The 26,468-nt window shown below is 48.4% G+C and overlaps 1 protein-coding gene across 4 annotated transcripts in view; it reads right to left on the reverse strand.

Annotated features, from left to right (window-relative positions):
• The window catches only part of LARS2 (leucyl-tRNA synthetase 2, mitochondrial), a 152,446-nt gene that overhangs the window by 30,252 nt on the left and 95,726 nt on the right, over nt 1-26,468 (reverse strand). For all 4 annotated transcript variants that reach the window (XM_004760822.3, XM_004760823.3, XM_004760821.3 and 1 more), the window contains exons 10-14: nt 25,207-25,311; nt 22,486-22,601; nt 19,875-20,158; nt 15,821-15,919; nt 12,714-12,851 (exon numbers count right to left, since the gene is read on the reverse strand). In XM_004760822.3, coding sequence (XP_004760879.1) covers nt 12,714-12,851; nt 15,821-15,919; nt 19,875-20,158; nt 22,486-22,601; nt 25,207-25,311 — 742 coding nt within the window. The remainder of the gene's footprint in view (nt 1-12,713; nt 12,852-15,820; nt 15,920-19,874; nt 20,159-22,485; nt 22,602-25,206; nt 25,312-26,468) is intronic.

Consider the following 26,468-nt stretch of genomic DNA (forward strand, 5'->3'; position numbering starts at 1 on the left):
TTTAAAATCTTACGAGTGCGTGTATGTGTGTGTTTGGTGGCTGATGGTGACATCTTTCCCAAGGTGGAAAACACCAAATAAAGGTTACATTCAAGGAGAAATGTAACACATTTCAAATTATTCAATGTTAGGGCACCTGGGTGGCTCAGTGGGTTGGGGCCTCTGCCTTCAGCTCAGGTCATGATCCCAGGGTCCTGGGATCGAGCCCCGCATCGGGTTCTCTGCTCGGCGGCGAGCCTGCTTCCCTTCCTCTCTCTCTGCCTGCTTCGCTGACTACTTGTGATTTCTGTCTGTCAAATAAATAAATAAAATCTTTTAAAAGAAATTATTCAATGTTAATCTTCAACGTCACAGGGGCCACCTGTCATGCTACTGTGTTAATTTGGAAGAAATTCTACATGTGCACGTGTACATAAGTCCTTGTTCAGGCTCTAAAATCCATCCTGAGAATAAACTCTCTTGTGTCATAGAACGGCCTTCCTCCCACCTCCCCCAGTGACATTCCACCAGCAAAGCCACATTTGGCAGATGGGCATCCTTTGGCACCACAGTTCATGTGCCTGCAAGGTTCCTAGAAAATGTGAGTTTTTGACATAGAAAACCATGAAACGTTCTGACAGTCGAGTGTGCTTGGACCTTATGTTGCATTTGAATATGGCGACGCCTTGAACGGGGAACCGCAGTGTCCATGGTCCCCCCACCCCGCCCCATTCAGGAACACCTGCACCCCCTCCATGAGGAACACATGTCCTCAGGCCACATAGGTTTATCCGCAGCAGGCGAGGGTTTTGATGCCCGAAGACCCAGGTCCTCATCTTCCAAAAGAAGCTCAGAGAACTGTAGCTGCACAGACCTGCACCTGATTTTCTCCACCGCCAGCCCCCCCTGGTCTTGCTGGTGTGTCTGCCACTTAAACACACTTGTGCCTCGCCGAGGTCATGGGCACTCTTGGTTGTTCTCAGCACGTGCCATGCTCCCCAGGAAACCTGGACTCCCCCTTCACCACTGTAACAGCCATTCCCTTCTTTGGGTGGCCACCTCTGTCCCCAACACACACACCCACGCCTTCCCTTGTGTCCTGCAGTGTCTGGCACACATAGTCATGATGGGTGTGACCAGGCTGTGTTGTGATTACAACAGGAAGACCAGCCCATGCCCTGCGCTGCGCCCATCACGGCAAGGACTATTCTCTTATCCTTCCCTCTGTCCCCAGCACTTGGCGCTTTGCACGACAGATGGAAGACAGGCTCAACAAAATGTCCAAAACACGGATGGATGGATGAATGCATAAATACGCACAAACAGACACATATGCGTGGTGGGACAGAGGGGGCAGGACGCTGGCTAGCTGCTGTTGGTGGCCTCTTGAAGCTATTTTTCCCTTCCAACCAATGTAAGGTGGCGCTTGGATTTTAACCCAGTACATACACTAGAGTACGTACACAGCCACGGTTTTAAAACTAAATAGGAAAATCATATGGCTACTTTTTACTGGACAGACAAAGGACGAGACTGGACACGAATGTGTTCAAAAGCACCAAGCAGACTAAGCCGGTATTCTACAAGGCGCCTTTCCTAAGCATCAGTGTGCACTCAGTCTTCCTCAAATAGTTCTATGGGCTGCGGCCCGACAGGAAAAAAAAAATACTAAAAGCCAGACCACCACCTTCTCCCTGCTGTGCCCAATGTCAGTGGGATGAACTTGAGAGTTTATGAGATTTTTCCTTTCCTCTCTCACTCTAAATACGAGGCTTGGGCCACTCTTAGGAGAAATAAAAAACCGGGATGGAAGGAAGAAGAAGATAAGCTGGATCCCAAGGATAAAGATGAGTCATCTGATGAAAATCCGTTAGCTTTCAACCTCCAGATGGGGCAGAGGGGAAGAAACCGGGAATCCTGGTCTGGGTCCTGCTGTTTCCAAATGACTCGACGCTGCCACCTCCTGGGAACAGGCAGCATTGCACCTACTGGCGTCTGCCTCTAACTCCAGTCCTTCTGGAAGCCTGTGGCTGCTGTCCTGGGGCCTGAAAGCTTACAATTCTTCTCCAAGCACTACCCCCCCCACCCCCCCACCCCGCTTTTTCTAAGTAAACTGTGAAATGAAGTGCATCACATGTAATGAAAAGTCTACAAATCCTACACGTAAGACTTGATGAATTTTCTCTTTTTAAATAGAGATTTTTGTTTATTTATTTAAGAAAGAGAGCACAATCAAGGGGAGCAGCAGAGGGAGAAGCAGCCTTTCTGCTGAGTGGGGAGCCTGATGTGGGACTCGATCCCAGAACCCTGGGATCATGACCTGAGCTGAAGGCAGACACTTAACGCGCTGAGCCACCCAGGCACCCCTTGAATTTTCACAACATAAACACCTCCACTGAAGACCCGTGTGTGACCGCCTCCCGCAGGCCCTACCTCCCCACCCTGGGCACCACCAGCCTGGCTGCTGACGCCATCAACGAGTTCTTCCTGGTTCAAAACCACTTCTAACCCTTTCCCGGCGAGGAATCCCGGGGGCCTGTGCACACCGGAGGCCGCCCCCAGCACTGTTCCTTGCTGGTGTGTCCTGTGTGGTACGGGCACCTGCACTCGACAGATACTCAACTGTAAACCGTGCTGTGCGTTCAGGTGAGTCGCCTCCCTGTCCTCTTGTGAGCCCCTTCTCAGGGCCTAGTTCGTAGCGGATGCCCAACATTCGTTCACTGGTTTGACCTCAATCACCTTTGTGTCCACGAGGGAGGAAACGAGCCTGCAGCGGCAGAGGTGGGGACAACGTGCAGGGGGACGAGAGATGAAGGAAGAAAGGCGGATGAAGGGCAGGCGCTGGGCGTCATGGCTTCTGGTTGGGGCCTTGCAAGGAGAGGTGCGCTGAGATTTCGGACTCGCTCCACGCAAGCTTGCAGGAAGCTTGCAGGAAGGAGCAAGGGCACGAGCGTGGGAGAGGGCCTCCAAGAGGGTTCACACCACTGGGTTTCGTGGTGGGAGGGGTGCGTCCCAGCCCGAGTCCCGCTCATTCCCCAGTGGCCCTCCCCCTCCCCCCTCCCCCACTCTTGCAGCGCTCTAGGGAATGGTCCCCAGGCCTCTGGGAATCCGGTTTGCCTTCTCCAGGCTGAAGCCGGTCACATGCACCCACAAGTAGTTTAGCCCGGCACGAGGAGTCACATTTTTTAAACCATTCCACAGGCATGTGAGCAGCAACAGGGTGCTGGGCACTCTGCCCTTAGAAGGCTTATGAATGAGTGGCCAGGGACACGCTCAGAAATAACCATCCACACCACAGGGAAGAGGCACTCGTGTGACACAGAGGTGCAAGGTGCAGGGGAAGGACGGGCCCAGGGGGACATCAAGGGTCCCAGTCCCGCCGAAGCAGAGATCCCACCACGGCCAAGCTAAGATTCACAACCAGTGTCACATACTCCCTGTGGAGGCCAAGAGAAACAAAGCTGTACCCACAGTACGAGTCTAGCCCTGACATAAGTGCAGCCATCTTGATGTTCCAGATTATCACAAAATATTTCTTGGGTTCTGACCTACTCAGGTTAGCACTTTAAACAGTCTCTCTCTCCTTTAATGATTGATTTAAACCCCTGGACTGGAAAAGGGTTTTTTTTTTTGTCAAATAGCAAAAAACATTATTTGAGCTTCATTTTCTTTTTGTAACACACGTTTTGCTATTTTCTCCCATGTCTCCTCACCTGACTTCAACTCCTCCGAGGTCCTAACTTCCAAAGATGATCCTTTCCACTTGGGAAGATCACCTGAGCAGTCTGCCCTGGACTCAGCGGCCTCTGTCTTTCCTAACTCCCCTACACGTTCCCCAACTGACCAGTGTTGACCCGAGTGGGTAGGGACAACTCTACGCCCCTAGTCAGCAGGAAGAAGTTACAGAAGATGAGACCTTCCACCTTCAACAACCTTAAAGATTTAAGGGTCAACATTGTTCTGGGGGAAATGTGGAGGCCGAGAAAATTAAGGCCATCCCACCGCAGGTTTAGCTGATGTGGGAAACAGAGGCAGAAGAAAATCATTAAAATTCTTTACCTACTGACAAGCTCTTGAAACAGACAGAGTGGCTCTCCCCTGGGGACTTAACTGCCCTCACCTTGAGGTTTTGCTAAGGACAATCCTAGCCCGACTGACCCCCTTACTCCAACAGGTCCGACCAGGATCCTGCAAGTCTACTTTAACAATTCCTTCAGGAAACTTTATCTCTAAACCTCCAAGATAGTGTTGAGAATCATTCCCAAGTATGTGGCCCACTGATATACATCTAAAGGGTCTCATGAGAAGATTTTTATTATTGGTAATAAATAACCTTTCTCCCAACAATAGCTAGCCCCTCAAGGTCCTGGAGACCTTGCTTCCAAAAATCCTTGGAGACTTACATCATCCATAATCCCCTTTGTCCTCACCCACTGCCGAGTCCACCCCTACTCTGCCTTTAAAAACTCTGACTGTAGGGGCGCTTAGGTGGCTCAGTGGGTTAAAGCCTCTGCCTTCAGCTCAGGTCATGATCCCAGGGTCCTGGGATCAAGCCCCACATTGGGCTCTCTGCTCAGCAGGGAGCCTGCTTCTCCTCTCTCTCTGCCTGCTTCTCTGTGATCTCCATCTATCAAATTAAAAAAAAAAAAATCTTAAAAAAAAACCCAACACCACACAAGTCTGACTGTAATCTGGTTCGGGGTCCAAGTCCCTACTCTGCTGCGTTGGGTATACTTTGGCCCAAGCTTAAGCACGTCAACCCTCATGTGATTGCAACCCTCATGTGATTGCATCAGTGCTTGGCTCCCTGGTGGTCTCTCAGATGTGAAAACTCGGGCATAACATCCCTATGTGTCCATTCATCCACTCGTCGAATGGCACCAGGAACAAGCTTGTAAAAGCAACTGAGTGACGCATTCATCACAGGAACCACAGTAGCGGAGGGTTCTAGAAGGAAGTGAAAAATCTGAAACCACCACCAAAGCCGTTCTTCCTGGAAACATCACAGATGGGGGGCATTGTGCCGGGCCTCCCCCTGGAGGGGCCTTGCTGGTTTCCCTGCGCTCCGGGCTCTGGCTCAGCTCGCCCACTAATACCACCCCGAGAGGCAGGTGTTTTTGCTTTCACCTGGCGGCAGAAGGATGGGAAGTGAGGCCCTCTTCGGTGCTTCCTTGATAGCCTACACTGCCCTGAGTCAGAAATTACAACCATCGACACCCGCCAGTCACTGAAAGCCACCACTGTCCCACCAAAGACGGAAGAAAAGAGAGGGAGGGAAGGCAGGAGAAAGGCCGGGGTGAGCAGGCCGGGGTGAGCAGGCCGGGGTGAGCAGGGTCGGGAGCTATTAGGATAAACAAGGAACTGCAGAACATAGAACGAAAGGCTATTTTAAGCGCCCTTGTGAAACCTTCCTGCATACAAGTAACATGGCTAAAAGAAGCTCAGATTCATCAGAGCCCTAACTGGTCACTGCCGATGACATTTTACCTACTCAGGAGCTCCTAGACAGCCTGCTGCCCATGGTCCTGACCTGGTCAGGAGCCTCCCATGTAGATCTGGCAAGAAGAGAACAGAAAGCCCTGGATTTCTGAAAATAATCTCCAATGTGGACTTTTCGAGGCTCAGTTTGCGAACTTCCTCTTCTTCCTCGCCCTGTGCCTGGGGAGCCATCAGGCTCACATCACCAGCCGGTTTCTACGCATTGAGCCATGGCTCATTCGTAAAATTCTCCGTTTCTATTAGCAGCCAGCCAGCACCATGGGAGGAGCCCTGACGAATATGCTGAGAACCAAGTAAAGTCTCTCTTCTCTTTCTCGCCCCCTCCCCTGCCAAGCTCTGATGTGATGGGAGAAGCAGAAAGGGAGCCCCAGGAGCTCTCCAAGGTCAGCAGGGCGCCACTGCTCTCTGTGGCTAGCAAACCACGGGGAGAACGTCAGCTCAGGGGATGCAGTGTCTCCCCAGAGCTGTCTGAAGAGCAGCAAGCTTCCTGATGGTAGTTCAGGGGAGATGAACCTATCCCTCACCGCAGGGCGGGCCCTGCTGCTCCCAGCCTGGGGGCTGACGGCTGCCTTCCCCTCCCCAGAATCAAACTAGGAGGCTTCAGGTATTTCCCTGCTTCCAAACACAGATGGTCAAGGGCTGTTCGCCCCCCCATTATAAAGTTACATAATCATTGTAAAATAATCTGGGAAAAAATCAGGAGGGCAAAGGAAATAAAAATAATAAAGTCATCGATTAGCTCCTCATCCAGAGAAAACCGGTGTGAACACGGTGGCATAATTTCTTCTAGCCTTTTCTCTTGCTTTGGGCTAGGAGTATGTGTATGCCTGTGTATTTAAAGGTACAGGCAATCCAACCACATTTATGATTTTGTATCTTGTTTTTTTTTTTTTTCTTCAGTTCTAAGCACTTCAGATCCGTTTCCTCTTGTTATTAAACATTCCGTAGAATCAACCGTTACAGAGTTGTACAAGAGTCCTTCGTACAGATGGGCTGGACTTTGTTTGCGCTTTCTCAGACTTTCGGGGCACTCAGGTTGTACCCAGACTTTTAGCTACTTGAAATAATACATGAACAGTTTGGTGCCTAAGTCTGCATTCTGATTATTTCCTTAAGCTTGGATTTCTAGAAGTGCAATTAACGTGTCCAAAAGTGTGAATATTTTTAAGGCTCCCACTCTGTATTGTCAAACTGCTTTTCCTAATGGTTGTTCCAAACTGCCTTCCTGCAATGTACGAGATGCTGTTTGACCCAGCTTCTTTGTTGGATGGAAAATGACACCTCATTGCTGTTTAGTATTTCTCTGACTATTGGTGAGGGCAGTATTGGAGAGCATGATTCTTGGTCATTGGTACACCTTCTTTGGCAAATTTCCTGCTGACATCAATTCTGGCTTGATCATTAACCTGGTATTTCCAGCAACAGCACCAGGCTGCCTGATGTGGGGGGTGGGGGAGGGGTGGGGTGGGGTGCACGGCTGCCCCCAAGACCTGCTTCTTGCAAGAGATCTAAGAAAAGCTCAAAGTTCAGATCCAAGTGCGCAAGTGTGAAAGAGGGCCAGGACTCATTTGGAAAACAGGGAAGAGTAGAAGCGCCACTCATTTCTGCTTTCATTTCTCAATCTCTTGGCCACGGTCTTAAGTAGTAGTTCAAAAGGTGCCTGGGTGGCTCAGTGGGTTAAGCGTCTGCCTTCAGCTCAGGTCATGATCTCAGGGTCCTGGGATCGAGCCCCACACGGGGCTCCCTGCTCAGTGGGGGGTCTGCTTCTCTCTCTCCTTCTGCCCCTCCCCCTGCTCATGCACAAACGTGTGCTTGCTATCTCTCAAATAAATAAATAAAATCTTAAAAAAAAAAAAAAAGCAGTAGTTCCCGCTGGGGAGCCCGAGGCCACCGTCCCATACTCATGTACTTCACATGTGGACAGGTAACCCCTTGGGCTCTCGGGGGCCTCATAGGTCAGCAAAAGGGAGTGTCTAGAGTCTGAGATCCCTCCCAACCGACCATGTTAACCAAAAGCAGTAGAGAAACAGACGTAAAACCCTGATTTAGACGAGTGCCAGAAAAAACAACTAACAAAGAGAAATAAATACACATGTGGCCGACAGGTCTCCATTTTTCCTCCTAGGCCAGCTTGAAAAAGTGACTGGGAGTCCTTCAGAAATTCTGACTGGCGAATTCTGAGTTCTCGCGCGACGTGGGCGACTGTCATTTCATTTGTGGCTGACCGCCTTCCCAGGACAGCTCTGCCGAGGAGGGCATGCTCAGAGACCACTTCCAGAGGCTGCCCCTGCCCTGCTGTGATCATGGGAGTGACCCTGACAACCGGGCTGAGACACAGAGGAAGAGGACTTCCGGCACCTTCTTCAAGGTCAGACTTTGAGTACTTAAAATACATCTCTCCCTTTTTGGGGACAGGGGAGAGGGCATGGCATAGATTCTTAATGTCTTTTTTTTTTTTTTTAAGATTTTATTTATTTATTTGTCAGAGAGAGAGAGAGAGAGAGCACACAAGCAGAGGGAGCAGCAGGCAGAGGGAGAAGCAGGCTCCCCATCGAGCAGGGAGGCTGACCAGGACCCAAGAATCACGACCTGAGCTGAAGGCAGACGCCCAAATGACTGAGTCACCCGGGCGTCCTGAACCCTATTGTCTTGTAAAGAATTTTTAAAAATACACACAAAATACTGCTGAGCTTGGAAGCTTAGCAAATTAGAGATTCGTATGAACAGATACAAAGTCATACCCCAAACCGTCCTCTACAATTACATCAGGATGCTGCAAACTTTTTTCCTTCTCGAATAGTTTTAAAGCCACTGTACAGGAGTCCTAAAAGTAGCCAGGGCTTGTCTTCTATTTTAAAATAGCTAGCCAATATGTCATTTATCGTTTCATTCATTGCTCCTACAAATAACTGGGAACAAAGCTGGAGAACGGTGCCCCGGAGCCAGAAATCACTTATGGTCTTTGTTTCTAGACCTAGAAGAAAACATTTCCTGGGTTGTCTTTTCTCTCTATCCCAAGGGGAACACTTCCTTTGAAAAACATGAACTTTCTCCCCCACCCCTTTTCTTAAGGAGGCTCTACGCCTAATGTGGGGCCTGAACTCACGACCCTGAGATCAAGAGTCACACGCTCCACCGACTGAGCCAGCCAGGCGCCCCGAAAGTCATAAACTTTTATATGTTTATATCACGGAGTTAAACTCAATTTATTTAAACAAATATTCACTGAGAATGGACAAGGTCCGCGATCCCGTCACAGCAATTGGATACAATTCCCATGATCACGGGTCATTTTTATCTGGTGCAGTAAAAAAAAGTTTCCACAGAGAAGAAATGCAAGGCACAGTGGTAAATTCTTTAACCCAAGGCACAAACATTTCGACTGAAGATGAATGCTGTTAGTGTGTTCATTGTTCTTCTGATGTAGATCAGTTTATTTTTACACGTGAAGGGCTCTGGGACTAATGAGAAGAAAATTATTTTAAGCATTTAATTTGTAAACTAAATGCATTCTCTGTACAGTAGACCCTTAACGCATGCGTGCGCGCACAGAGAGAGGGAGCAGGCCTGAGCGTGGGATGCAGGGAGGGGGCGCCTGGGTGGCTCGGTGGGTTAAGCATCTGCCTTTTGCTTAAGTCACGTTCTCATAGTCCTGGGATCGAACCCTGCCTCGGGCTCCCTGCTCAGCGGGGAGTCTGCTTCTCGTCTCCCTCTGCTCTTTGCCCCTGCTCATGCTCTCGCTCTATCACTCTCCCTCACTCTTGCTCTCTGTCTCTCAAATAAATAAAATATTAAAAAAAAAGATTTTTAAATAAATATTTTTTATTTAAAAAATATTAAAATAATTTTTTAAAAAATTTTTTTTAAAAGAAATGTTTTATTTATTTGAGAGAGAGAGAGAGAGAGAGAGAGAGCAAGAGAGTGAGAGAGAAGCATGACAAGAGGAGGGTCAGAGGGAGAAGCAGACGGCCGGCTAAGCAGGGAGCCTGACGTGGGACTCGATCCAGGGACTCCAGGATCATGATGTGAGCCAAAGGCAGACGCCTAACCGACTGAGCCACCCAGGCACCCCTAAATACATAAAATCTTTAAAAAAAGACATTTTGGGGGAATGTGACAGCTGAATCTGAAGGTCACATGGAAGGAGGAAGGTCCAGTCATAGCCAAGATACCCCTGATGAAAACGGACAAAGAGGAAGCACTACCCTTACCGGATAGTAAGACTTGTAAAACTAAAATACGAAAGCCAGTAAAGAATGATTAGAGCAAAGAGCAAACAGGCCAACGGACAGAATGCAGATCCTATAGAGAGGCCCTTGCGTATATACAAAAACCTGACTGTGACGGAGAGAGCACTAAAGCTCAACAAGGAAATGCACGGACTGGCCCAGTAGCGGGACCAAGACACTGGAAGCCACAGCCAGGCAGGAAAAGATTACTGAAATTTACTGCATTAAGAGTTTCTGCTCATCAAAAGACACCATAAAAATACGAGAAACTAAGAACTGGGAAACCTATCTGCAATACATAGAGCTAGGAAAGGATCAGCATCCAGAATATTTCAAAAACTCCTACAATCGGGACGCCTGGGTGGCTCAGTGGGTTAAAGCCTCTGCCTTCGGCTCAGGTCATGGTCTCAGGGTCGTGGGGTCGAGCCCCACATAGGGCTCTCTGCTCGGTGAGGAGCCTGCTTCCATTCCTCTTTCTCCGCCTGTCTCTCTGCCTACTTGTGATCTCTGTCAAATCAATAAATAAAAGCTTAAAAAAATTCCTACAATCAACATACGACAACCCAGAAAAGAAGAGTGAAGATACCAGCAGGGATTTAATGGAAGAGAAAACACAGAGGTCCCTATGATGAGGGAGCAGGAGGCTGGCTGAGGACAAAGCAAAAGCTGGCACCTTGCACCCCTCTTCCACCCGCTCCCCCTCGGTGATATGACATTCCTGCTGCCCTAAAAGAAAAACAAATAGTTAACTTGCAGAGATCACAATCCCGCAAGACCCGAGTCTCCCTTGGTTCACAAATGCCCTAGTGATAACAACAAAGAAGCTATCTTATCAATAGCCTAACTTCCAGAGACAAACAACTCAGTTCCTAAAGCCCTAACACCGTGCTCCCCTCCATAAAACTGAAGGAGCCGGAGATGAAAGAAAATACAAATAAAGCTAAATTTCTTCTAAACCTAAAGCTCATTGACAAGGACGCTTGATAGGAGGAATGTGACATTCCACTAGGAAACTCCCAACTGTCTTGATGCTAGGGCCTCATTAGAGGTAAAAACAGCCTTGGCTTGACAATAACCAGGCCTCCAGTATCCTTGACAGTCTTCTTCACTGTGATAGCTCTTCTGAACACCCCCTTTGTCCTCACCTACCCAACTCCTGTGTACATAATCAGCCAGTCCTTGGGATATCGGGGCAGCAACTCTTCCTGCCCACGGGTCCTGTCCCCGTGCTTTAATAAACCATTTTTTTGCGCCAGAAACGTCTTAAGAAAGAATTCTTGGCCGTCGGCTCAGGACCTCATTCCAATGAACCTCACCTAGGTTCTAGAACTTCATCACCTAAACATTTTAAATACATGCTAAGCATCATGAAGTAAGCAGTGTCTTTTAATTCAAACATTCTTCCCAAACTGATGCATTCCATAAGCAAAGTTGACGTGCTGAGGAGGGGAACCCTCATCTCTGTTGGTACGAGTGTAGGATTTTTTGTTTTTGTTCTTGCCTTTTTTTTTTTTTTTTTTTAAGCAGGCTCCATGCCCAAAATGAAGCCCAATGTGGGGCTTGAACTCACGACCCCGAGATCAAGACCTGAGCTACCTGGCTGCCCCAACAAGTGTAGGTTATAGAAGTCATCTGAAAACAGGCTGGGTGTTCCTTAGCAAAGCTGACCATGTGCACATCTTACACATCTTACAGTTCAGCGGTCCCACTCTTAGGTATCTGCCCTGGACATGGGCTGACACGTGTTGGGAAACATGGACAAGAGCGCTCATACAGTTTGGGTCTTCACCGTACAAAACACTCCAACGAGCATTAATGGTGCTGTGGACACGGAAACCAAGTTCCACACTAGACATTCCACTCCTGGTGACGGAATGCCTTACAGCAGTGAACCAGGAACAAAACCTAACTCTATGCACCGATATGGCTGACCCCCCCCCCCAAAACACCGAGTGAGGAAAGCAAGAGGAGTATGCAAAATACGATTCCACTTACGTGAAGATCAGACACAAGAAAACCAAATAATATGTACTGTTTAAAAATACAGAGAGGTGATAAATTCATACGAAGCTTAATAGTTTGGGACTTCAGCATAGGGGTTGGCTGGGGAAGGGGCAGCGGGTAGGGAGATGGTGTGACTGGAGAGGGAACCCTGGGTATTCTAAGGAACCTGTAATACTCTATTTCTTAAACTGAGAAGGGGGTACAGGGATGTTCACTTTATTCTTTAAATTGTGTAAGATATTAAATATATATATACATACATATATGGTGTTTTCATGGGATAAAAGTGCACACAGACACCTTTCTGACCATCATGGGAAACAGGTTACAGGCCAACAGGAAGAACATTGATCAATGGGTTTACCGTGTGATTCCCCAGCTTTAATCTATTACCTATTTCATTTTTTTAAATTTTTAAAATCTTTAAAATTTTATTTATTTACTTGACAGAGAGAGAGACAGTGAGAGAGGGAACACAAGCAGGGGAAGTGGGGGAGGGAAAAGCAGGCTTCCGGCTGAGCAGGGAGCCCAACACAGGGCTCGATCCCAGGACCCCGGGATCACACCAGAGCTGAAGGCAGACACTTAACAGTGGCGCCACCCAGGCGCCCCCATTACCTACTTTTAGCAGAGTGAGCTATCAAGGCAGGACTGCCGAGCTCAAAGAACCTGCCTAGCATGGCCAGATAAACACGACCTCAAACGAGAAGCTATAAGAAGCCCTACAACATTACAAGCTGCTTCTCTCTGCCCCGGAAGTCGAAATCCCAATTAATTAACTCGGCCAAAGAGACGAGCGCTGAAGGCAAGATTCCATGTGAGCCTGCGATTATCAGACGCTGGAACTATGATTAAGTAGCAGAAACAGTGACCGCTCAAGGACACCTGAAAAAGTGAAGTCTTCCCCTACACGTGCTGACCTTGCTCTGGAAGAGCGGACACCTGCTCGAAGCTGTCGCTCACGGGACTGAATTCTTCGGCTGAGCGGTATTCAGTGCTCACCTGTGCTTGACCATTTTTTGATCGTGGCAGAAGTGGCTAAAGAACCTCGCGTAGAACAAATGCATGACGGCGTGTTCCTTCCCTCCGATGTACAAATCCACAGGCAGCCAGTAATCCGCCAGCGCTGCGTTAAAAGGGCTACGAGAGAGAGAGAGAGAGAGAGAGAGAGAGAAATGGTCGTCGTTAACAAACCCGCTTTGCCGCAAGAGCACAAATTAGACCTAGTACTGTTTGTATGTGCCCCGAGACAAACGATGCCCGAGAAGAACAGCGATTTGCTTTTTAAAATACAGGAAGAGAAAAGCTGAGATAATAAAGTGGAAAAAAGTCAGGTGGGCATGAAATCACAGGGAATTTGTAAAAACTGTTTCAGGAGCCGTTACTGACAACTCAACAAATGTGATTTTCGAGTAAAATGAGGACAAAAGGAAAACACAGTGGCAGCATGAAAAAGGCATAAAAAAGGTATTTCCGTGAGAAAGGTTATTTCTGTAAGAGGCGCATTTGAATCTCTACATTTCTGTTTTAGTTTTGCCCGCGCTTAGGCAGAGTGGGATTCGGGTGGTTCTTACCAACAGGGAGCAAAATGGCCTTTGCAAACGAGATTAACAGGCAGCCGCTAAATATTCATTTTAAAACAAATTCCACCTTATTTTTCAAAGCAGCCTTAAAACACAGAGAGTCAGCAAGGGCCTGAATACGGTCTCCGGCGTGCAAGGAGCATACTGAGGGCAACAGACACAAACTCACCCAACATCTCCCTCTGACCAGTAGACACTGTCAGTGACAGAAATCCTACAAGGAAGGCTTCCTCGGACTCCCTGGTGCTCATGGGTGCCGGCGGAGTAAAGGAAATACCACTGCCCTCTGTTCTCCGCCTGGGAGTCTTGAGAGGGGAGTCTGTAGGTGTGCAGAAGAGTGTGTGTGTTTGTGTGTGTGTGTGTACATGCACATGCTGTGGGGAGGGGAGCACAACTGGTGAGAATGTGCTTCCTAGAGAGCATCCCATGAAGTAAATCTCTGCCTTTGGAGGATCAATACTCTGTGGTCTCAAGTGTTTGTGAACTCTCATCCCTACACCTCAAGGCATTTTTTAAAAAAAGATTTTATTTATTTATTTGACAGACCACACCTAGGCAGAGGCAGGCAGAGAGAGAGGGAGGGGGGGGAAGCAGGCTTCCTGCTGACAGAGAGCCTGATGCGGGGCTTGATCCCATGACCCCGAGATCATGACCTGAGCTGAAGGCAGAGGCTTAACCCACTGAGCCACCCAAGGCATTTTTTGGGTCCAGCTCCCTGTGGCTCAAGCTTGGGCAGCAGGTGGGCGTGGCCAACTGCCCCGTATTTGCATCTTAATGCGCCTTGCTAGTCCCCACTCCCCAGGCCAAAATTCTGGTAACATTAAGACAATTTTTTTCCCCTTTGTAAATAATAGTTCTTCAGAAAAATCCAAGGACTAATCCAAGGGACAGAAAAGAAAGGGAGGTCAAGGGGGGGTGCTCATCTTGAAAACAAGTGTGGGGTGCATTTCAATGTTGAAAGTAGCTATGGCTTGGATCCATGGTTTACCGGGGAACCTAGCTAAGGGAGCACTCGAGCTGGTGCCGAAACTTGCAGCTGCGTTTTATGAGGCCAAAGATGGGGTCTACGGCATTCCCAGATTCAAGGCTGTCTCTCTCTGGGTTCAGAGTCCATCACTGGTTAAAGCCTCCAACATCTGTGAGAGGATTTTCCGCTGAAGCGTTCTGACAGGTAGGCCCTGATTGCCTTGGCACTCTGAGCAGCTGTTCTCAAACAGAAGGCACCAACAGCCCCTTCTGGAAGGAACAGTCAGAGAAGGGGCCCCTCTTCGGAGCCACAGCAGACCCCGTGCATCCTGTCTTTGCCAACACCGTGTCCTCAGGGTCCCCTCACTCCTGGACGACTTGAATGACAGAAATCATAGCCCTGTAGGGCGGGACTCTGGCGGGGGGTGGAAGGGGCAGGAGCGTCCATTTCACGGGAAATGTATTAGTTTACAACCACTGAAGAGAAAAGGAGGGGGCACTTTCACAGGTGGACTTTGGGGTTTGGGGGCAATGGCTTTCCTACGGATGAGAGCCAACGAGCAAGGTCTAGCAAGGTCTTTGAAGCACATGGCTGCCTTTTTGGTTTTCCTGAGCTCTGTGCTGCTTTCTTTTGCACCTTCTCTTCACCCCCCCCCCCCCAGCCCTCTTTCCCTCATTCGCTATTTACCTTTGTCTAAGAAACCTGCCCGAAGCCAAAAACTCAGATTGTGCGGAGAGCTTTGTTGTTTCTACACTGGTCCCAGCCTTGGCCTTCAAGAGCGTCTCCCACCCTCTTCCCCCGACCTTGGCCCCTCGGAATTCTGTAATTGTTTCTTCAGGCAGTTAGACTCTTTATTGATTTATCAGTTTTAGAAATCACTGTGTGTCTGTGACAAGAGGCAATGCTTCCTTGCTCCCTCGTGCACCCTACCTCCTTCCCTCCCATCATTTGTGTCTGTTAAGTAAACAGTATTACATCTTTATAAGCCCATAAATGAAGTTCACCACAGGGCCACAGAGGGTATTAAGGCAATGGCATTTTATTCCTTGTTTTTTTTTTTTAAAGTTTCTCTTGCACTTGGGATTTGCTTGGCTGTGAAGCATCTAATTTAATAATCTGATGCACTCCCTTTGGAGGGCCTGTTTCAAGGGGCATGGCGGATCAGCGGCTCCCAGCTACTATGCCTTTGGAAGTCCTCAGTGTCCCTGCCAGCCCCTACTCTCCCAAAGGGAGGGGACCAGCGCAGACGCACTCTGCCAGACTTGAGACTCTCTACCAGACAAGCTTTGCTCAGGGCTTCCCATCGCCCAGTTGAGACCTTCCCAGAGCTGCACTGTGGTCCGAGATCCTTCCAACCCAACCCTCTCTTCCTTCCCCTACTTGCTTCCCAGTTGTGGGGACAGCACGGCGGTCTCAGGGCTCCCCACGAACTCCCACTCTCTTCCCTCCCCACCCTTCCGGGCACTGCCCTCAGTAAATCTCCTGCATATATAATTCCATTTTGTTGTCTGCTCCTTGCACAACGGACAGACACTCAAGGGGCGCAGCATGGCTTTTACCTCTGAGTATTCTGCGGGTCGGTGTATCGGAAGTAGTACCAGGCAGAATCGACAAACGTGTCCATCGTGTCCGTCTCTCTCTTGGCGGCACCCTTGCACCTAAGAAATAAAGGAAGTTCAACAACTGGTTTCTTTTTAAATTTTATCGCAGTGTTCCACCGGCTTTTGAGAAAGCGATGACAATTTAGTATCCATTTAGCATGTCACACGAACAATGCCTCATCACGGATCGGTAATTCAGAGGACGCTCTCCTTTTGTATTGTTGAGTACAGGACGTTTTAAAGAAATTTACAAATAAAAATTTAAATCTTCAGCCATGAAAAGTCTTAGTCTCCAGCTGTCTGAATTTTACCTGGTAGAAAATCAAACAACCGAAGTGGATAAGCCAGCAGTGTCTCTTTTGCCCGTTCACTTCTATTTCAGGCATGTCAAGATCGCCTTCAGCCAGTGCCTACTTTGTGACACCCATGAAGCCAATCAATTTATGAAGAGAAGGTGAAAACCAAACGGAGACATTGTGCTGAAGAATGAACTTGGGTTTTTTCTATCTCTGCGAGGGCTGGGGGTGCAGACATCAAAACCCACTAGGGTGCCCCTTGGAAGAGAGGTCACCATGGGGGCCGTGGTGTGCCGGAGCCAACTCGTCCCGGTCCATAAGAATCAACACTTCGCACCTCTTCCCAACTCCGTGACAAGTGATGTCAAGTTTGCAGCCTGAAACTAGCCCTTGGTGGAAGCAGGTATACTACAGAAATGGTCAAACACCGCAACTCAGGAGCTCCTTTCCAACGCACCCACCTCCAGAGAACACGATACAGAAGGGCGAAGGGAGCCCTACTGTTCCAGAAAGCAAGCGAAGCGAGATCCCTGGTGTGTGAAGGGCTGAAAAGAACAACTGACCCTCATCCTCAGGAAGGGGATGCCTGGGGAGGACGAAGGTTCCACAAGGGCCCCGCTGATGACTTGGTTCTGAAGCACGCGCCCAGGGTGACGGGCCCATGGGACGGTACAAAAACCCCCACAACTTCTAGGACCCCAAGAGAGGGTGCCCTTAGTCGAGCCTTGCCCAGGAGGGGCCCAGCCCCCCTGAAGACACTCCCAGGCCCGGAGCAGAGGTGGACACATCGAACCAGCTACTAGCAGCTACTCATAGGTGACAGGGGCCCTTCTGAATGCTGCCCTTTTTGGCAGTCCCAGTCCTTGGGGGTTCTTGGAGATTCTGAGGAGGGACACGAGAGGCCCCAAGAGGAACCGATGAATCTGCTAATTCTGCAGCAAGGGCAAGGGTCTGCTTTTAATTTAAAAATAAAAGAAGGCCTGCATTTAGATCTTGCATCTGTAAGGCAGTTCATGCTGGCTTTACAAATCGTACGGAAGGAAAAAGCCACCTCACCCCACCTCCTGCTTATTGAATAGAAGCGGCCGAATGGAGACACAGGAGCCCCAGATCTGGCAGGGGCCCCAGAGACCCACAGGGGCCTCCCTTTGGGAACAGTGGTCCCTGGGGTGGGGGGGGTGGGCAGTTGTTGATGGGAGAGAGCCCGAGGGACTCCTGTTTCCTGTAAGACACCGATCCCCATAGCGCATCTCTAAGTTAAAGCCGTTATCTTTTATGTGGAGAGCATCAGTCAGAGAACAGACACTACCGGGGGGAGGTAATTACAAGAAAAAAGTTACTTCTTCTCCCTCATCATCGGGGCCGGTGGACAAGGCAGGACAATACAGGGTCCGACTGATCAAAGGAGTAACGTCTGTCTGCCTACGACTTGCCACGCTGCTTTTCTTTGTAATGGTCACATGGGACTTGAGGACCACTGAGAGGCATCTTTTTGCTGCCCTTAAAAGCTGGTTACATGGCACAGGCTGCTTGGTAAGTGGGAGGGACAGATGATGGTGACAGTGACGACAGTATGGTCGTCCTTAGCTCCAAGGGTACTGAAGGACCCCAGGTCAGAACTATAGTATAGCCTATAAGTTTTAACCTTCTTTTTATAACCAGCTTATGCTAACTAAGAAACTGTGGCCAGCTGACCATAGATAAGGGAGTCGGCAAGCAGCATAACAGGATAACGAATAGCAAAAATCTGTGTTTAACCCAGCTGTTTCTGGCTTCTGTATAATAATGCTTCTAATGCTTTGCTAAGAAATGAAAAATTGCTTAAACCCTCGTTCGCTGTGTAATCAAATAAAGTTATACCCTTCCCCTGTTAAGAATTTCCCCTACTACTAAGTAAAATTGATAAGGGTTGCCTCCCGTACCAAGGCCGGAGACGTGCGGTTCAGCACGTATACAGATAAAGGTTAGAAACGTGCAATTCAACACGTACCCTCTACTGTACACTACCTGAACGGTGACTGGCCAGAATGTATGGTTGGTTTTAAAGGATTGGCTACCTATGTGTAGGCCTTCCTGTAATGCTTTGAAATTACTGGCTAGAAAAGTGAGGGCTCTGATGTAATGGACTGTAAAATTCTATATTAAGGGACTCCCGAAACAGATCGGGGCTCTCAGGCACTGACCCATCCCTCGCGGATTTCGTGGTCAAGTGTCCCTGGGAGTCCGAGCATGCCCGAATAAAATCCTCTTGCTTATTGCATCCAGTGGTCTGTGAGTGCGTCCTTGGGTACGGGTCCTCTAGGGTCTTTCAGTACGAACAGGGACAGTGGGTGCAGGCACTGAGCCAAATGCTTCCCCAGAATTCTCTCCTTTACACCTCTTTATCTCTTCTTTATCTATTCTCTCCTTACTCTCCCAGGATCCATGGGGATTACGAGGTAGAGGCCACCCAGGTCCCCATTTTGCAGATAAGTAAAATGCAGAGAGGTTAAGAAATCTGCCCAAGGTCTTGGAGCTCAGGAGCAAGGACTCCACATGTGTTGGGCTCTGCAGCCCTGCCTGGCCGTGCTGGTTCCGTGCCTGTCAGTCCCGGATGCTCGTCAGAATCACCCAGGGAGCCTGAACCAACACCACGACCTGGGCTCTCCCCTCCAGAGGGGCCTCGGGCTGCTGCAGCTGGTGTGCTGAAGGCCACCAAGGTCTCTGGCAGGGAAGCCCTTTTGTCGCATCTCATTAGTAAAGGTGTGCGATTTTCTCCTGGAGCCCGTGATTCTTCCCCGGAAAAGGCCCAGAACTCCCTCTGTGCCCACCGACAAGCCCCATCGCAAATCTTAGAACCACCTGGGTGAGGACCTGGAAAGATGGTGGCAAGGCTTCCATTTACTGGGTGTTCGTTAGCCATCCCTGTGCAGGATTGCGGGTGCTAATTCTAGACGTCTGAGCAGCCCTTCGAGGCGGTTATTTCAGTTTCCGATAAGAAAATGGAAGCTCAGAGAAGTCATGTGACTTTCCCAAGGTTCCCACGGGTCGTTAAAGGGGAGGGCCACGACACGAATCCAGTGTCTGACTCCCCAGGCTGGGCCTTTCAACTGTACTGGGGTTACCCAGCTCCGAACCAGCAGAGGACCCAATTATTTTAACATCGTCATCGTGATCTAGAAGGCAGAGAGACAAAATGTCTTCTTCTCCGTAGAAGGAAGGAGGAAGATGCTGGACCTGGGATTGGTTACGTGTTTACTCAGCAGGGATGGTATCCCCCAAATCACCCGAGATACACCAGTGAGCTACCAGTAGAACACAATCCTACTTCCACGAGATGTTCCCGTGTCCTAAAGAATGAAACCCCTGTGCACACCCCGCCCCCCACTCTTGGAGCTACTGCTCTGCTGCGTGAGGGAAAAATCTCCGCTGTTCTCAGCAACGACGGGGGAAAACGAAGCCAGAGAGGAGAAAACATTTTTCTCTCTTTCCAGGAAGCTCTCTGGAATATGAAACGGAAGAGGAAGAAAGTGGTCTTTTACAAGCCATGATGGAAATGTGTAGCTTTCCATCAGTTGGCAGGTGTTTCTCGTAAAGATGCGAGTGGACAGAAAGACCCAGGGTGTTCTTTCCAGTCTGGTGGGAGCGCCGGAAGAAGGAAGCAGAGAGCCTGAAACTCCAGCAGGGTGCCGGGGGCCCCAGGCACCACCATGGCCGGGGGTGCCACCGTTCCTTACCTAGGGCAGGCGCAGTTCACCCAGTCTGAAGCCGTGGCCAGCGGGGAGCCTCCCTTGCCAGTGAAAGATGTAATGCGGGGCAAGGTCACGGGCAAATCCTGCAGAGGCACGGGCACGGGGCCACAGGCCGGGCAGTGGACCATGGGGATGGGTGTGCCCCAGTACCGCTGTCTCGAGATAAGCCAGTCCTTCAGCTTGTCGCTTGTCACGTCCCCACCGACCTTCTTCGTCCGGGCTTGCTGAGTCAAGGCTAGAAACGCATCCTGCCGGCTCATGCCTGTGAACTGCGAGGGAAAGGAGAGAGGTCCTATGCTCCCTTCCACAAGGACAAGCTGTCACCTGCCACCACGTGCCCCCCAAACTGCTGCTTTTATGTGTAGTCTGGGCAGAGCCTCGTTGTGACTTCATGACCCTAGGGACCTTCACCTCTGTGGCCCCTTCCTCCCTAGCCCTAGGACAGGTTTTTTTTTTTTAAGTGAAGATTTTTATTTATTTATTTGAGATACAGAGCACAAGCAGGGGGAGCAGTGGGCAGAGGCAGAGAGGGAAGTAGACTCCCCGCTGAGCAGGGAGCCCGATACGGGACTCAGTCCCAGAATCCTGGGATCGTGACCTGAGCGGAAGGCAGACACTTAACCAACTGAGCCTCCCAGGAGCCCCATCCTTAGGAAGTATTGAAGTTATGTTTTATGACTGTATTGAAGGAAGATGAACAGGATTTTGACCCTAAAAATTCACTTTTCACCCTCTGATTTCAAAAGAAATTAACATCTTTTTGGAGACCCCATAAAAGTACCGTGACCCCAAGGCACCATGTCCACTGAGTTGCAGGGGCCAACTGGCCCTGGTTCTGCGGCTCTGATTGTCACCTGAGCCCCGAGACAGTATAGGGATCACCAACTCTCAGCCCTGAGCTGCCAACAAAAAAGTGCATGATATGTATTTCTAATGATGAGTCCCCTGTGGGGGAAAAAATAATCCAGGAAGAAGGAAAATTCAATATCCTAAAGCAGAAGTAATTCAGGCCAGTCGGGGAACGAATTGGGGCCACAGGTGGATGGACCCAAACCACTCCTTTTAAATTTAAATGCTCCCTTCTTACAGAACACTGAAAGTAGAAAAGAGAAATTTTTCCTTCCCCTGACATGTTTCAGAGAGCCAAGCTAATGCTGAGAATTGAGCCGGCATGAAGTGCCAGTGGGGACCGTGGGGACCCTGGAATTGGTTCACTGCAGATGGACCACGTCCCTACTACGTGCCAGGCTTCGGCTAGACGTTGGGGACACAGAGATAAAGATAAAGATAAAGATGTTCCATTGCCCCCTGCCCACAAGGAGCTTACAATCACGGGGCATAAAGAGAGCTATCAAGGGCTCCCTGACAGGCACCTTGGTGTGGCTCTGTTCCAATACAGAAGATTTAGGGTGCCTGGATAGCTCAGTTGTTAAGTGTCTGCCTTTGGCTCAGGTCATAATCCCAGGGTCCTGGGATCAATCCCCGAGTCGGGCTCCCTGCTCCATGGGAAGCCTGCTTCTCCCTTCCCCTCTGCACCTGTTTGTGTTCCCTCTCTCGGTGTTTCTCTCTTAAAAAAAAAAAAAAGAAGGTTTAAGGTTCAACAACTTCGAGCATCGTATTACCATTTATGTCAAGAAGGCACAAACGTGAGGTCAGTAAAAATGTTGTCACTCAGGTAAGAAAAAAGCCTGGCCAGACTCTTAATCTTTTTATATATCTTTACCTATATCTATCTATCTATCTATAATATACCCTCCAGCTAGATAATCCCAAACCTGAAAATCCTAGATCTTCAGGCCTGATTGAATCAGGATCACCCAGACTGGGGCCAGTGATGCCGGTGGTCCTGGTCCAGGGACCAGACTTTGAGGAGCAAGGCTCTATGCCAGTGGATCTCAAAATGTGAATCCTTGATCAGTAGCAGCACCTGAAAACCTGTTAGAAATGCTTGTTCCTGGGTTCTACCTGGGGCTGCTCAATCAGGTTCTCCAAGGGGAGGGCAAGGCACCAGTTGATTCTGGGCTGTGCTTAGGTTGGAGAAGCACCATCTCTGCTCTTTCCCACTTGCCCCTCACCTTACCCTTTCCATCACACTTCCCGGTCTGGGTCAAGAGCAAGGCTGAGGTCAAGTCCTGCCAGATCTACCACCTGGCAAGAGGAAACCTGGCCCAAATAAATATGATTCAGTCTCCATGTTCATTTTCTATCCATGAGTTCAAATTTAGGCGGAAACAAGTCAGTCATCTGGGGAGAACAGAAATCTTCAGGAAGAACAGTGAATTTCAATCACCCTCCCAAGGAATCCGTTTTCCTGGAAGAGGGATTTTTTTTTTTTTCCCTAAGCAGAAGATGCCCAGAATATAGTGATTTTGATAACTGTACTATTCTAGGATTGGGCTTGACTTAGAGTTGATAAATTTCTAGATCCTGAAAAAGAATAGATTATGAAATGACGTTGCAAGATTGTGAGTTGGGGGGGAGGGGCGGATGAGTGAAGTAGCAGGTTGTAACCTGCACCTGAAGGAAAAGGTCTTGACAAACCCAGGTCAAGGTCATGATTTGAGAAGCTGTTAGGCCCATACCACAGGGAACCCACCTCAGCAGAGCTGCTCAACCTCTCTGTGCCATCCGGCAAAGTTTCAATGACTTCGGTATAGGCGAGGCCCAGGGTCTGGGCCAAGGTGGCGTCCTCCGGGCTGGTGCTTGGAATTCCTATTCAGAGAGAAAGAAACACAGAACACCTTCTTTGCAAATACCCAAGTCACAAAATAATGGACAGCACTGCCACTCGGCTTTAGCTTCCTAAGGGAGACTACTTTTTAGCTACAGAAGTTCTAAAAATGCAGCTCATTCCTTGGGAAAATAGCGGACAGTCTTGGAGAAAGCCCCCACCCTCCTACAACCCATTTACTATGTCGGCTTCACTGCCTTTCAGTCTTTCTCCTGTGCTTTGTTTCTCTTTAAAAAAACAGTTGTGGTTCTAAAATAGATGACTGGAGACCGGCGGCTTTTTGTCACTGGAATCGTGAATTGCGAGCATCTGGAGAAGTGTCTTGTCTGATTTCCCTCCGGGACCAAGGAATAGCGGCGCTCTCCTGAGAAACAGGGCTGGCGGCTCCAGCATTTCCCGGCACCCTAGAAAAATCCAGTCCCAAAGTGGAAAGCTGGCAACCATGCCTCCTCACACTGTGCTTTGTTCCCAAAGGCAATGGTACATGCATTCCGAATAGAAATTTATTCTTCAACGCACACATGCCCTTGAGACAGGAGTTGAACATAAGCGAATCGATCATCCAGAGGGCCCAGGCCGGTTGCTTTGGCTTCAGCTCTGCATCAAAACCAGCTTGTCGGTGGTCGGGTCTGTAGGACAGACTCTCAGTCTTGGCCTGACTTCGTTATGAGGCTGTGCTGAGCACTGTAGGATGTTGGGCAGCGCCCCTGGTCTCTGCCAGCAGCACTCCCTGAAAGTGACAGAAAAATGACTAAAAAATGACTAAAAATTTGCCAAAATGACTAAAAATGACTAAAAAATCGCCCCTGGTGAAGGACCCCTGTGGCGGGGAATCAGCTGTCAAAACTGCTGATGTCTCTGCAGACACAACACATCACGTGGCCACTGAGTAGGAAGACTAAGGACAACAGGCAAAGTGCCAAAGTCAGATTTCCTTGGACAACCTCTTGTGTTTGTGTTGTGTCCGGAACATCGCCCGACAAGGGTGATTTCATGTTTGGGAGACGTGTTCTAAAGCTCCTTGGCAAGACGCAAAGCTCCGTGGTATGGCAGAAAGTTCTATAGAGTTCCAGCTGAGATTATGGACCCCCCCCCCCAAAAAAGCATCTAATAAGGCAAATAAATGTTCAGAGTGGACTTGAAGGACATAAGGGTGAAGACACACGGCAAGCAGTATTACTAGAAAGTGTTCATGGTCAAGAAGGGAAGAGAGTCACTCACCACATTCCCAAAGTGTAGGGTTTGGAGTAACCAGGAGAAATGTTCGAATGGAGACACTGTGGCCCAAAAGTTTATTTGGCCACATAAAGAATGCTGTGGACCACAGTGTGGGTTCTGTGGGCCTGAGCAGGATGGGAACGATCTGTGACGTTCAAGTAGGATGGCGAAAACACTGCTTTCTCTCTTTTATTTCTATTGCTTGTTCTTGGAAGTCAAGAAGCAGTAACTTAGAAAATGTTAATAATGTAACTGTGCGAAATCAAGACCACAGGGAAAATAATTTCCATGCACACCCAAAAAAAAAAAAAAATCAGATTCCTTCCTTTCAGAATGTTCAATATTATGCCAGAAATTTGACTCGAAATACTGTGCCTCCCCATCCGCCACCCTCAAACACAAAAAGCTGCTTCAACAACGGCTTCCTTTATTGCTTATCTTGGCTGGTTGCATTAATAAATCTTATTGATTACAAAATACAAAAGAATAACAGAAGGAATTATTTCCCTTAAGCAACACCCTTTCTAGGTTTAAATGGTCTGAAAGAAAGGACCCAAATGGCTTAATATCCATTTTCTGTTTGGATGTTTCTTCAAATCACTTTGTCAAAAACTGATCTGGAAATTGGGAGGGAAAACATGATTTTGATAAGAAATGCCGTTTCTTTTGGGTACCAGGAAATCGAGAGTGCGGAAGAACTTTCTCTGCAGGCTTTTGGCACTTCGAGACTGGCTGGGATCTTCAGCGGGAATGTTGGGGAAGAAGGGCGCTCGGGTCCACCCGAAGGGCAGGTCTTGGACTGGTGTCATTAGTTCTCAGTCCTTGGTTCACCCCCGGCCTCTGCTAGGTGACACCTCAGAACTCCCTGGGATAAGCAAAGCTGCGGAGGACATCCAATGCATAGTTCTAAATGCACCTTCCACTTGACTGCTATGTCCTTCCCTAGAGGGCTCAAGTTCACCTCAAGCCTTCACCAAAACTGGATAGTCTGGTCCATCACTTGCGATCAAAATCCCCATCTCTGCAGTTGCTGTTGATTATATAAGCTCTGAAATCAGATTCCATCTCAGTTATACTGTTCCCCACGTCATTCGTATGAGTCTCACCAATGAGCTTTACCGACCAGATCCGTGGGTCATATTTTATTATTCTCAAGAGCAACCAGCAAGGTGTGGCATTCTAGGTATGTTTTCAAAATGTAGCTCCTAGATAGGAAATGGCCGAATGAAGGGGCCTATCGTTTTCCCAGAGAGGCAGAGCAGACCGTGGACTCAGCAGTGAGCTCTTCCAGTTGACAGCAACAGGCTGGTATTTTGATCTGAAGCCTGCTGCGTATATTATCCTGATTATACTTTAATAGCTACTTACCTATTTTGGAATCCAGAGAGCCCTCCAAGTCAGCTTTGGCCAAGATAACGACAGGGACCTCCTGCTGGGTGAGCATGTTCACAGCCTTCACGGGCGTGAGGCAATCTGAAAACAAGAGCGAGTGACAGCTGGGGTACTAACACCATCTGAGTCTCAGAGGAGACAAGTGAGAAAAATAAGCAGGAGGACTTCTGTGTTTTGTGCTAATTGTTAAAGAATCTGTTCTTTGAAGGTATTAATGGACAATTCACACCAGTAGAAAATCAAAAGAGTAAGCAATTACACAAAAATGTTTGTCTAAGCTCAGGACCAAAGAAGTGAAATGGCATTTTTACTTTACAGATGGTAACGATGTTCCTGCCGCCCCGTTTTCCTTTTGAAAAATACCTCAAATGTACAGAAAAGCAACACAAAAACCTGTGATGACCAAGGAGATTTCTGGAATTCCAAATCCTAACATCCGAAGACAGAAGTGGATAGGAGAGTAGGGAATAACTAAGCAGAGAGCAAGAGAGTTCTTCCTACCTACCCTTTTCTAGGAGATAGTGGAGGATGTGTTCCAGCAAAACAAAGGGGTAAATCAAGTAAGACATAGAAATGGGATCTAGGAAACAGAGAACCCCACAAAGGAAAGAGGTTCAGGACACTCTTAGAACAAAGACAGAAGGAAGCTATAGGATGGCAGATGGGCAGCAGAGGCCTAGAGAGTGACCAGGTCAGGCCTGTGCAAGAGAGAGAGCCCAGGAAGCAACTTCAGGGCAAAAAGGAGGATCAAGACATTATCTGATAAATTGGATTGTATTTTAAAGAGCCTCTGGGAGGTGTGAGAAGACTCAGAAATTCAAAGAACACAAAGCAAATTAAAAAAAAAAAAAAAAAAAAAGGACATCACTAACTTCAGGCAAAAAAAGTATATTACCAAAAGGAAAATGTAATCATAGTATACTTGGCTCAGTTGTGAGCGATAATTATGTGGCCATAATAAAATACTTAACTATCTAGAGGAATGGAAGCATGAAGACACAAACGTAGTCCCACAAGAAGGGAGGAAAGGGGTAAATAATTAGTGAATTCACTTGAGCTTACTGCAACATAAGCAACTGACAACAGTTCTAATTTGTGAACTCTTACTATTTATATTTGCCACATTTTACTACTTTATATAGTTATCTATGTTTTATGAACTTCAAAGTTAAGATATGTCCAGGAAGAAGGATTTATTCTTTTCAAAAGGGAAAGATAGGTTCTGTAGGCATCTAAGT

Source organism: Mustela putorius, unplaced genomic scaffold (genome assembly GCF_011764305.1).
Source record: "Mustela putorius furo isolate JIRA1106 unplaced genomic scaffold, ASM1176430v1.1 tig00000095_pilon_pilon_pilon, whole genome shotgun sequence".
NCBI lineage: Eukaryota > Metazoa > Chordata > Mammalia > Carnivora > Mustelidae > Mustela > Mustela putorius.